The sequence below is a fragment of the Xenia sp. Carnegie-2017 genome, unplaced genomic scaffold (assembly GCF_021976095.1).
Source record: "Xenia sp. Carnegie-2017 unplaced genomic scaffold, XeniaSp_v1 HiC_scaffold_24, whole genome shotgun sequence".
In the NCBI taxonomy this organism is placed as follows: Eukaryota; Metazoa; Cnidaria; class Anthozoa; order Malacalcyonacea; family Xeniidae; genus Xenia; species Xenia sp. Carnegie-2017.
Window position 1 is genome coordinate 17,262,434 of NW_025813487.1, and position 11,597 is coordinate 17,274,030.

An 11,597-nucleotide genomic window follows, 5' to 3' on the forward strand; every position below is an offset into this window, starting at 1 on the left:
TATTCATATTTTCATGACTTCACACTACAGAATTTTTACATATACTGTATATATATACAAAGATAGATTCATTACAATTCCTATGAATTGGGAAGCTAAACGCAGCGCTCACCTATAAAAAACGGTATTTGTTCTGGTTTCATTAATGATTCACATAATCACTTAGACACATTTTGTTGTTATTCGTGTTTACAACACAAGAGAAAAGTTCTCAGTTCAAATTATTTGCCTTTAGTTCATTGTCAACTTAAAGATTAAAATCAAAACAGTGCTTACCAACTTTAAGTGTAAATCTATAAGATACTGTGTCCATCAGAATGTGGAAAACATTTCTGGTTAAGTGCTTTCAAACTAAAATTTTTTTAAGTTAATGTCACCTTCTGTGTTCTTCTGATATTCAAACTCCGTGTATATATTTTATTCATGGACGAGATTTGTCATATTTATGTTCATAAAACTACTTCTAAAAACACAGATTTCACTTTAAGATATGCGTCATAATCACAATTATAGGAAAAAATAATTTTTATTTGTGTAGTTATGGATGTACGACTGTCTAAGTCAAATCTTCCTAACGAAGGTGTCGTGAATGTTATTACCAAGTATAGAAACTTCACCATTTGCAACAACAGTCTTTTGCATAAAATGAAGACGACTATTTGTAAACAACTTGGTTATCCTACCGCAGCATCTGGGGGAGGCTCAATGTCACTATCATCTTTGATGCATCAATCGTTTATACCTGGAATTGTCAAATGTGATGCTCGAGTGAACGATTTATCTCAATGTGCTATCATTCGAAATAATGATTGCTCTCAATACTCGTACGTTACATGTAAGCATTCTCATTCAATTTTTTGAATGTATTAACGTATTGCAGGACACATTTGTATGACGTTAGAAAAAGATTTTTAGCGAAGAATTTAAGGAATGAATGTGTTACTTTTGTCTTCTCAACTTACATCTGTCTATTGTTAAGCATCATGACTTACCTCTATCATCAAGACTTACATCTGACATCGTAGTGTCACTGTATTTTACGCTGACTTGGAGAATTTCACAATTCTTCTTTACATAACAAAAGAAATATAGCATCACAAAATATAAACGATTGCTACTCTTAAATAATAAATAATTAAAACAGGATTGCTGCGAATACTGAGGATTAAATTAATTTTACTCTTGCTACTTCATTTCGTGCTTCAAAAAATGTCCAATTGTCATTCCTCTGCAATACGATTGACGTTCACTCTTTAATGGAATTTAAATCGCTACGGTATTGTTGTTATTTGACAAGATACTTACGGTTTCTTGTCATAGCTGGCTTAATTCCAACTGGAATTTAACCTTATTTAATAAAAGCATGCAAAATCAGTCGTATTCCTCCAATATATCTTGTGCTCTTTTTCTTTCTTAAGAAAACAGTTTTAATTTTTCCAATTTTACGTGAATGGAGAACAATATGAGAGTGCACCATTGCTCTCTATCAAATCAAACCAGTTCTAATGTTATAATGCATTTCAACCAAATCCTTTTCTATTTAAGGTCATGTTTGTGATAATCCTCTATTAAAAACGCAGAAAATTCCCAGATTCTTGGTTTACTGCCTTCCCAAAGAGTCGTAGTGCTGCTAAAGCAAGAATATCCAGTGGTAGTTCATGGTGTGCTCCTGCTGCTAATGGCAGTCATTATCTTCAACTGAATTTTCCGAGTCTTTATACAGTTAACGTTATCACTATCTTTGGAGACAGTTCAAGTTCAAGCTTTGTAACTAAATATCACTTGCAGACAAACATTGATGGTGTGAACTGGAAATCTGAAAAATCCCAGAAGGTAACAGTAGACTTATCGAATTTGTATATTATAAATTTAAGGGAAATTTAAAAAGGAATGAAGTTATAAACTAAGTAAACTTTTAAATTGCTATTTATATACAAACTTGTGTGCAGATGTTGATTCAGTGGTGTAGCCGGCACGCAAAATTGCTGGTTCTATGTAAATTTCAGATCATTATCATTATTCATTTCTTTAGAGATCTATTGTTTTACAGTTAGTGAGCTCTGAGAAATTTACATATAGCACGACCAAATTTGTGGGCTAGCTACGTCACTGTGTTGATTGTCTTGGTTACTCCTGCACTACGAAGGACTCTTGCATTTGATTATAAAGTTTAAATTGTAGCTATGTGCATGATTTGAAGAGATACATAGACAATGCATAAACTACTCTCCTCTGGACAGCGTTAAACAAACCTTTCTTTTCTCTAACCTTGCTCTGCAAATACACGAAAATCAATTTTTTGTTTTATTCCAGATTTATCTAGGAAACAAAAATGGTTACAATGATGCGGCTATAGAAAAGTTTTCTGGTGGCCTTAAATCCAAAGCTTTGCGAATCTTTCCATTGAAATTTGTTGGTGCACCGTGTTTACGAATTGAAATTTGTGGTGGAGGTAAGAGGTAGAAAAAATATACCAGGTTTACTTTGCACTGTAAGCACTTAATTTTTCAATATATAAAGTTTTTTTCTCTGAGTATTAATTAAACATGAGTTAGTTGACAAAACAGAACAATTTTCCATGAAGGCTGAAGTGTTAGTTTCTTTCTCTAATGAAATAAACTTATTGAAACAAGCCTTTCAACATGCAGTTAAGTTTAACACGTGTTATTGGAGAAAAAGCAGAACACTTATTTCACTTAGGGGCTACACATGGTTCAATTTGTAGATTTTTCTTTTATCGTGCAGACTTACTCCCAGACAAACCAACAGATCTCATTGCAACCAAATCTGCATCGACGTACCTCGAGATATCATGGAAACATCCCAAAAAAACTGGTGTAAAACTTGGTACAAATATCTCGAATCCTCTTACAAGATATCTATTGATTTTGCTGAAGGATACTATGATTGTTTTCAATAAAACTTTGGAGGTAACTGACAAAAAACCGTACAACATTACGAATCTTGTTCCTTACGCAACGTATAAAGTTAATGTAACCGCTGGCAATTCTGAAGGCTTTGGTAGATCAACTACAGCTACTTTTAGAACTGCTGAAGATGGTGAGTTCATATCAGTTTTTGTGTATACATATCGGCTGTTGTTGCATTGATGGTGTTATTGCCATAGACGACTTTTGAAAGCTCAAATCTTTTCTGGTCGATATTTATTTCAATCATGTTTTTTATACTGTATTATATTTAAGTTAACAATGACAGTGTACACTTGTTAGGACTTCTTTCTAAAGTGTATTTAATATTTTATATAAATCTTTAAAACAAATGTTTTATTTTGTTTAGTTCCCGAAGGTCCACCTTTAAATGTTCAAATTGTCGCCTTAAGCAGTTCATCGTTATCAGTTACGTGGGAGCCACCAGACAAGAAGAAAACAAATGGAAAGATAGTCAGTTACACTGTTTGTATTACACATTTGGAGAATGAAACCTGTTCAATGAAGTATATGATCGAGGAACAGCGTTTGGACATAAATAATGTGAAACCAGGGACAAAATATTATGTTCGTGTTTTAGCTTCTACAATAGTGGGATCTGGATGTTACAGCAATGTTACATGGGTATTTACAAATGGATGTAAGTTGTCTATGGTTTATGCACAGGTTTGTTTAAGATGATAAATTTATTCAAGTTTATTTATTTAGTGGCACCTGAACTGTCCACCAAGCAGATTGGAAATACGTTGACTTATTTGTTGCAAAATCCAAATGTGGAATATCGGTAACTATGTATTTTACTAGAGCAAATTATTGTAAAAAAAACTTAAAGGAACTTAAAAGTATTTTTTGAGTTTTTCGGATTCATGGCTAAGTATAGGACAGTTGGTTTCATGTGGGATCGAGGTAGTCTAAATATCTCTCTGGGAAAGCTTTGATGACTCGTCGCTTTTCTTTGGCATTGCGGATGCATGCATAACATATATTTTAACCATTAACAAAAGCAGAGGTTATGCATGTATTTTAAAAAATGTTTTGCCTTAAATTTGCAGATATTTCTATGTAGTCGCGATGAAAAATGTCACAGAAGAGAGTCGATTGCCTTCTAACTTTAACAACACAGACTTAGTGACTTATTCTAAGGCCATATCTTCCACACAACCAATGCCGTATATTGCTGCTGTAGTCTCTCGCAGAGACTTTAAGCCTGATTTTACACTTGGTCATGGTGAAACCACAACACAGCGTTCCAATGGTGAAAATTATTATAATGGCCCTCTAAAGCCTGGCACTAACTACAAAATATTTCAGCGCGTTTTCATAAATGATGAGGTGCGACCATTTATTTACGTTTTCATCAGCATTGCTTGCTGCAATTTTTATTCAAATATAAACGTTCACTTCGTTTCAGGGTGATTATTATTCCACTGACTGGAGTCCAGTGGCAGCAACTGCCCAAAAGCACAAGTCTGAAAGACATGACGTTTTGTGTTTGCTTTCAATAGCATAAGGAAGTTTATCGATATCTAAAGTGCAATGATTCAAGATCTTTGCAAATTTTAGTATAGTAAAATACCTGAAAATTTTTAACGATGAATATAGATTTTGTTTGATGATACAACCGATTTAATTCCTACAAATAACTGCCTTAGTGATTTTGTGTACGTCTTTACTATATTCATTGCGTTCCAAACCTAATTTATACCATAAATAAATAATGAATAGTTAACAGGGATGAATACATGAGGTGTGAGAGCGGTTACACCCTCAGCTTTACAAAAATGATCGTTGAAAGACAATATTTGTTGGTAATGTTATGATTTGTCATTCAATTTTATCTTGTAGACGGTTGAAAAATTGGAGCCATTGCTGGTGTAGTTGTAGCTGCAATTTTGCCCATTATTTTTGTCATATTGTCATTCTTTTTGTAAGGATCAATTCAAACTCTGCTACAGTGCAGTGAACTGCGTATTGTAGTAATTTGACGGCTACTAAAAGTTCTCAAAAATGGGGGAAGTTGAATTTTTTTCGCGAAATTATTAGACGTTTTCTGAAATTTAACGTACTATAGAAGAATATGATTAAGCATAGAATTTTATTTCCTTTTTAACTATAAGAGTGAATGAGTCTGAAGAGTATTTGAAAACAATTTAGAACATAACATCAAATTTTTAGGCTAAGGATGAAGTCAATATTTGAAATAGGATAATAGTTGTAATACTTTTTATCTAAGTACATTAAATAAGAAATAAAGTTAAATTACAAACAAACAGTGGCGTAGCATGCTCAGTAATTTATTTAAATAAGTTGGGGAACGGGATTTTCATTCATTCATAATTTTGGGGTCCATGGAATATATATGAATATGTACACACTGTCATCTCATTAATTTACCTGACGTAAGAAACAGGGAGTTTAAGTGGATAGAGTTTACTTTTTTACCAACTATGTTGGTGGTAGTTAAATGTTGCTGTTCTTGTCCTTTCGTGTCTTCACTTATTATCCCCATTAAAATATTTATTTTAAATTCATCCAAAGTTATCGAGTTAATTGAATTTTCTGATAATTTGATTGCTAGAGTGCTAGGAGCATTATGTTTGGCTGTAGACTAGAGATCAACGAAAAAAAAAGGAAATGGGTTTGAAGCTACCAGACAAGATTTTACAAAACAAGAAAAATGCATATGATCTCCCAACACGTCCTTCTCTCCTATAGTTTTTTGTCAACCCTCTCCTTGTTTTTCAACACTGGCCGGAACACCCACCGAAAGATTGATCTAGGTAGTCGGTACTAAACTTCCGCAACATTAAACCCGTTTAAATTTGCGTTCGAATTATGTTTGAATTATGAGTAAAATATCAAATTGTTACAAATACAGAAGTACAGAATATCATTCAGAGATTCTCGACTCTAGATATGAAAATATAGCCAACCCTATCACGAGTTTCTCCGATTCATTAGTTTTATTAGTTGGAACACACACCAACGATTATGATGTATGAGCTTTCACTTCCTAAGAATATGAGCAGACGAACCCCAAGTAAAACAGTTTCTTCTCGTCATGTAATATCAAGTAGTCTATTGATATCTTCAAGTAATCACGTGTTATTTATAGTTCAGTTGCTTTTTTTGTCCGCCTCCTGCTCACTTAATGTTTATTAAGTTCATCTTTGTCATTCATTTATATCCTATAAACGGTAGAAATGATGGTGCTTTTACTGGTGCAGTTGCTGCTCCGGGTTGGTTTTTATTCTTGTCGTATTGGCTGTTCGTTAGGATCAATCTAAACTCTGGTACTCGAACGTGCAGTAAAATGTGTGTTGAAGTTATTTAACATCTACTGACAACATTTGATGAGAGTGAATTCTTGACTTGCAATTCAACCATGTTGGCGGTTTGACAGAAATGAATATTTTATTAGTGTTATTGTTGGCACTAGCCGACGTAGGCGAGCAACATTGTTTGGTAAATCTCAAGAGAATGGTTGCAAGTCAAGAATAGTTCTGAATTGAAAATTAAATTATCAAATGCTCAAATCAAACACTCTGCGGCGAATGCTCACTTTAATGTCTTAATCTATAGGTTAGTTTCAACCGCTTGCTGGTTCATTAAAATTATTTAACAATGATTGTAATTTGTATAGAAGTAATAAAGAACTTACCTTTTAGAAAGGAAAATTACAACTCAGTATACGTAGGCACTGGATGTACGATTTGGCATTGTGAAAGTGGATTCTATTTTGGAATCATCAGAATATTCTAACCTACTATGAGAAAACTCAATTACTACGATAGTTCTTACGAAGTGTCTATTTAGTTAGTTAAAGTCGCTGATATAATAACTCAAATTTTCTACCCCACAAATCTTTCGATAATCTTCCTCGTGATATAGTCGTTCATCACATGAAATTACCGAACGTGAGAAACAAGGAGTTTTAGTGGATGGAGTTGATTTTGTTGGTGTTAATAAGATGGTGCTGTTCTTGTCCTTTCCTGTTTTGCTTTATATCGTCATGATAATATTCATTTTAAACATTCAAAATGATCGGGTAAATTAAATTTCCTTAATGATTTGACTGCAAATGCTAGTTAACAATGTGCTTCGGCTTAGATTGGTGATTAACAGAAAAGAAGACATGGCTTTGAAGCAATGACACAAAATTTTACAAGATGTACAAATCATGAAGCGCAATTGCCTAACTGGTTTCAATTTTTGGCTTATGCTTTCATTCCAGTTATTTAAATATTGAGTTCACTGGTTAAATGATGTCATGCAATATGGCGGATAGTAAGAATTTGGATAGTCTTGTGGTTACGGACGAAATTTTGTCATCAAAAAGGTATTGAATTCCTTTTCAATATTAATTGTCAGTTCTTAAATATTTCATTACATTTTTTTTCACTTTGTACTTCGTTGGCGTTAAGTTGACCTTTTGAAATTGACAATCATTAGTCAACATGTTTTGAGACAAAGCCGAATAACAAAGACTCAGCAGACGACAAAATATTCTCCATGCCTGTATTTGTGTGCTATTCGTATTTTTCCTTTTGTTTTTTGCTAATGCGGCATCGAATTAAATTAGAATTATACGTTGTAGTTTCTCTAAATTACATTTATACGATTAATTTCAAAAACCAAGAATCACAGGCAATTTGATATGTAGATCAAAACGTTTTTGGTATGATCTGTGGTTTTATATTTGATGTCTTCAAGAAGTGAATCTTAGAGTTGAATTTCAGATATCAAAATTGTGAGTCGCCTTATCTGATATGATCAATGTAAAAAGTTTTAATATATTTTTGTCTGGTGATTAGTGTCCTTTAAAAAGTGATCTGATGTTGAAACTTAAGTCATTATGTGTTCCAGTCTTTGTGTAGAGTGATTTTTTGTATAATTACAATGGTTGTATAGCTGTATATAAAAATTAAAGTCAAAGTAATCCAGTCCAGTATCTTCATTCCATACTAGTTACTTTTATAATTGTGTGAAGATAGTATTTTTAGCAACTGGTCTTTTGATACTTCTTTGTTGTGCTTTTACACCATTTGTTCATCATTAAAGAAGATTCAACATTCAATTACAGGCTTCGACATACCTGCAATAAAACAATAAAATATTCATTATCTTAAAGGAAAAATCAGAAACGCGTGCCTACAATCAATACGTTTCTATAAGAGAAAAGTCAGAATCATTGGGATAAAAGAAATTTCTATAAACATATTTAAATCTTTGCTTTAAATAATTGGTTGCAAATAAATCAATACACTTCTCTTTCATACAAAGTTCATATGTATATGTTTATGCAGTAGCGTAGTCAGTCTGACTTTACTCTCGCTATGCAAATATTTTTTTGCATTTAATAAATACGACGAGTTGTTTTAAAATAAATGTGTTTCAACATCTTATGATTGCATCTTCAGTATAATAAGAATATTATGTATATGCATGATAATTTTATATAAGAGTAATATGATGCAGTGATACAATTATCAGTAGATTATAAATATTAAAATGAAATACTGGTTGGAACTAATTTATGAGTGTAATTACAGGCTGAATATAGTGTTAAAACGAAAACGTGAACGTTGAGATTACGATTAGTTTTGTTATTGTGAAATGCTTCTTTAAAAACCCCGTCGTATTTATTAAATGCGCAATATCAATAGTGTTTTTACGCAGTTGCAGCAAATATTTTTGTGTTTACTGACCGTAAGAACAATAGATTTCTAAAGAATGTCTTTATGAGTAAATGATTTGTTACATTTATTTATTTTTTGCTTCTTAGGATATTAAAAAAGGTCGTATGGTCCGTGATTCATGACATATCGTGGCCGGTTCATGATGTTTCTAAAGATGTTCACAGTATGGTGGAAATTTTATCTAAAGTTGAACATTCACAAAGAGCTGCTGATGTAAATAGACCTGTCATTGTTATATGCAGGTAAAACACGTGTGACTCAAATATTAGCAAGTGATTAACCTCGTCGCTCTCGTGGTTATAATTTGGCGGTTTAAGGTCTAAGTGAAGATCTCTACAAGAATTTTGCAACAAACACAAAAATATTTATTTTCTTAATCCAGTGACGGAGCAGGTCACTGTGGTACCTATATTGCTATCTCAAATCTTGTCGACCGAGTCAAAACTGTCCAAGCGATTAATGCGTTCCAATGCATCAAGCTGATCCAGAATAGACGCCACAGTTCGTTGAAACAGCGGTAAGCTTGTCTTTATTATTCTCTTGAAGCCCCAATTGCATCAACACCCAGCGCTATTTTCATTAATGGACTATGCAGCCACTACAAAATAGACCATAAAAATTTTTATTATTGAATTCATGTTTGAAAGGGATTTTGATGTTTACCAACACTTTGACACATTTATGATTAGGGTTGGGTGATATTTCGATAAATCGATTTATCGAAGTTATTGTCATGCTTGATGACTATCATGATATTGCTTTGCCTGTATGTACATTTAGCTTTATAGAACCCAAATGATTCTTTTATTTCCGGAAAACGTAGCTCAAACATAAATTTACCAAATTAATACGATATAGTAAAGTACAAAAGCTAGACTAAATCACTGATATTTATGTATTGATGCGCTAAACAATGAAATTGCATGCTTTGCTTGCGCTGTGTGCCCGCTGCATTTGTGTCATCCGGTAACTGTTATTGAATATTGAGTAACTATCATAAAACTTTAGTTACTTTGTTGATTATGTTTAGTTCATTTTATTGATCAAAATTTAAAAATAATGTGGTGCATTTTGTTATCGTATTTATCGCGATATTATCGAATATCGTATAATTTCCTAAAAATAATCATGAGCTGATTTTTGATAATCGTCCAACGCTATTTATGATCATCGTATGTTGTATGGAAGTTACCGAATTTCTACTTTAAATATCGTGCTTGTATTCGAACTTTGCTCTCAGTAACGTATAATACCCTCATATTTGGTTGTGCTTTGTAAATCATCTGCATTGTTTCTTTAGAAATCTGTTGTTTTAATACAGTTAGTAAAGATTATTTACATAGCAAGACAAATTTGCAGGCTTTCTATGTTAATTGGTGCACGGTTGTTTTCGTTGCAGGGCTTGACATTTGGTTACCTGCAAGGGAAAATTTTCCCAAATGCTTCGAAAATCTGGTCTGTAAGGACGTGTGGCTTAACCCACGTACGAGGCATTGCAGCTGCGTTCCGTTTATCGCAAACGTTCACTAGCCTCACGTGTGTATATTTCATCAAATCTTTGTTTTCGAAAATCTTTTTCAAATCTTTGAAAGTTTTTTACAAATCTTTAAAACCTTTAAAATGTTTTACAAACTTTTGTTTAGCCTTTGAAAATTTTTGTTTTACTTGAATCTACGAGATAGTTACTCATCAAAAAAGTCTTTCTTTCCCGCGTATTTGACCAAATAACACGTCGCTTCCTCGACAACACCTTTTTCCCAAAACCTCCCGTCATTACTGCTCACAAAAAATCCATCTACTTCTGTCTTTTTTTCACAGGTATGCATTCCATTCAAATACACACATAAATAAATCGCCTTAGTGCTGCCGCTTTTCCGCATGTACTAATGAAATTTGTTTTCCACCTTTCTTAACGTATATTTTCTTTCTTCACCTTTTAGGAAAAAATCTCAAACCTCAGAGATTGGATGATGTGTATTCATTAAAGTGCTATAGCTGTACGTATTTTATGTGGGTCAAATCACACGTCATTTACACATCGGATTTTCGTAGCACATGAGAATATCTCCATTTGAAGGTAACCAAACCTCACGCCTAACGTTATCGAGCATTTTGCTAACATAAACATGTCTGGAGATACCCCCATCATGGACGACTTTGAAAGAATTTCCTCTTCTCACGATTCATACAAACTCTCCCTTAATGAGAGCCTCATAATCAATAGCTACAAGTCTTCACTTATTGACAGTATAGTAAAAATACAGTAGAGCAAGTCCATTGATTTTTTTGTGCTACGTATATCTCATTGCGCATATGATTACTATATTGGCAGCTAGTAAATTGATTTTTTTTGAGTAATAGGAATGCTGAGCTGGCTAACGGGCAGTCTGTTATCTAATTATATGTACAGCAGAAAGTTTTTCAGCAAAGTGGACCTTTGGTATGTTTCCTTTACTATGGCTTAACATCTGTCCAAGGCAGTTCTATTCAACTCTTTTAATTTCACTATATTTTGCTTCCTAACTTCGTAATTTATATAATCTATTTGACACCGTCTCATTTTGTATTCTAACACCTTATGTAAATATGATTATTTCTCATAACATCCTATTAAGCATGCAATGCTACCCAACCTTCCCATTTGTTAAATACGGCCCTATAATGCAGCGGATGTTGAGTTTTATTTTATGTTTTTCTACGTGTTTCTGTGCACCTGTTCACTTCAGAATTGTTTTATTATTGATGAGGAATATTTACTCTAAACGTCCCTAATGAATATTATGATGAGAAAATACGTCAGTAAACGTCCCTGTGATAGCAAGAGGCCACCATGTTATTACATAGTTAAATGCTGTTAATGACTTAATGTTGACAATGACCATATACAGTCTCTCAGATCTATAACAATTCAAACCAGTGGTTCATTACAGGTAAATTTACAACACTTTAC

The 11,597-nt window shown here is 33.1% G+C and overlaps 1 protein-coding gene and 1 long non-coding RNA gene across 2 annotated transcripts; both read left to right on the forward strand.

Moving 5' to 3' along the window:
* Window positions 1-540: 540 nt before the first annotated feature.
* On the forward strand, window positions 541-4,458 carry LOC124452270. Its single transcript, XM_047002853.1, has 8 exons — window positions 541-824; window positions 1,581-1,833; window positions 2,314-2,452; window positions 2,746-3,060; window positions 3,298-3,588; window positions 3,657-3,732; window positions 4,001-4,280; window positions 4,360-4,458. The coding sequence occupies exons 1-8, from the start codon at window positions 541-543 to the stop codon at window positions 4,456-4,458; spliced, it is 1,737 nt and encodes a 578-aa protein (XP_046858809.1).
* Window positions 4,459-10,632: 6,174 nt separating this feature from the next.
* LOC124451642 lies at window positions 10,633-11,279 on the forward strand. The gene is made up of 2 exons (XR_006950588.1): window positions 10,633-10,724; window positions 11,058-11,279. It is a non-coding gene; the product is annotated as an uncharacterized LOC124451642 (long non-coding RNA).
* The last annotated feature ends 318 nt before the right edge of the window (window positions 11,280-11,597 follow it).

What these genes read in the sequence shown, in the direction of transcription:
- LOC124452270 (XM_047002853.1), top strand. Translation starts at nt 541, where the DNA reads ATGGATGTACGACTGTCTAAGTCAAATCTTCCTAACGAAGGTGTCGTG. An exon ending in AATCTGAAAAATCCCAGAAG is followed by an intron (nt 1,834 to 2,313) that starts GTAACAGTAGAC and finishes GTTTTATTCCAG; the next exon opens with ATTTATCTAGGAAACAAAAA. An exon ending in AATTGAAATTTGTGGTGGAG is followed by an intron (nt 2,453 to 2,745) that starts GTAAGAGGTAGA and finishes TTTATCGTGCAG; the next exon opens with ACTTACTCCCAGACAAACCA.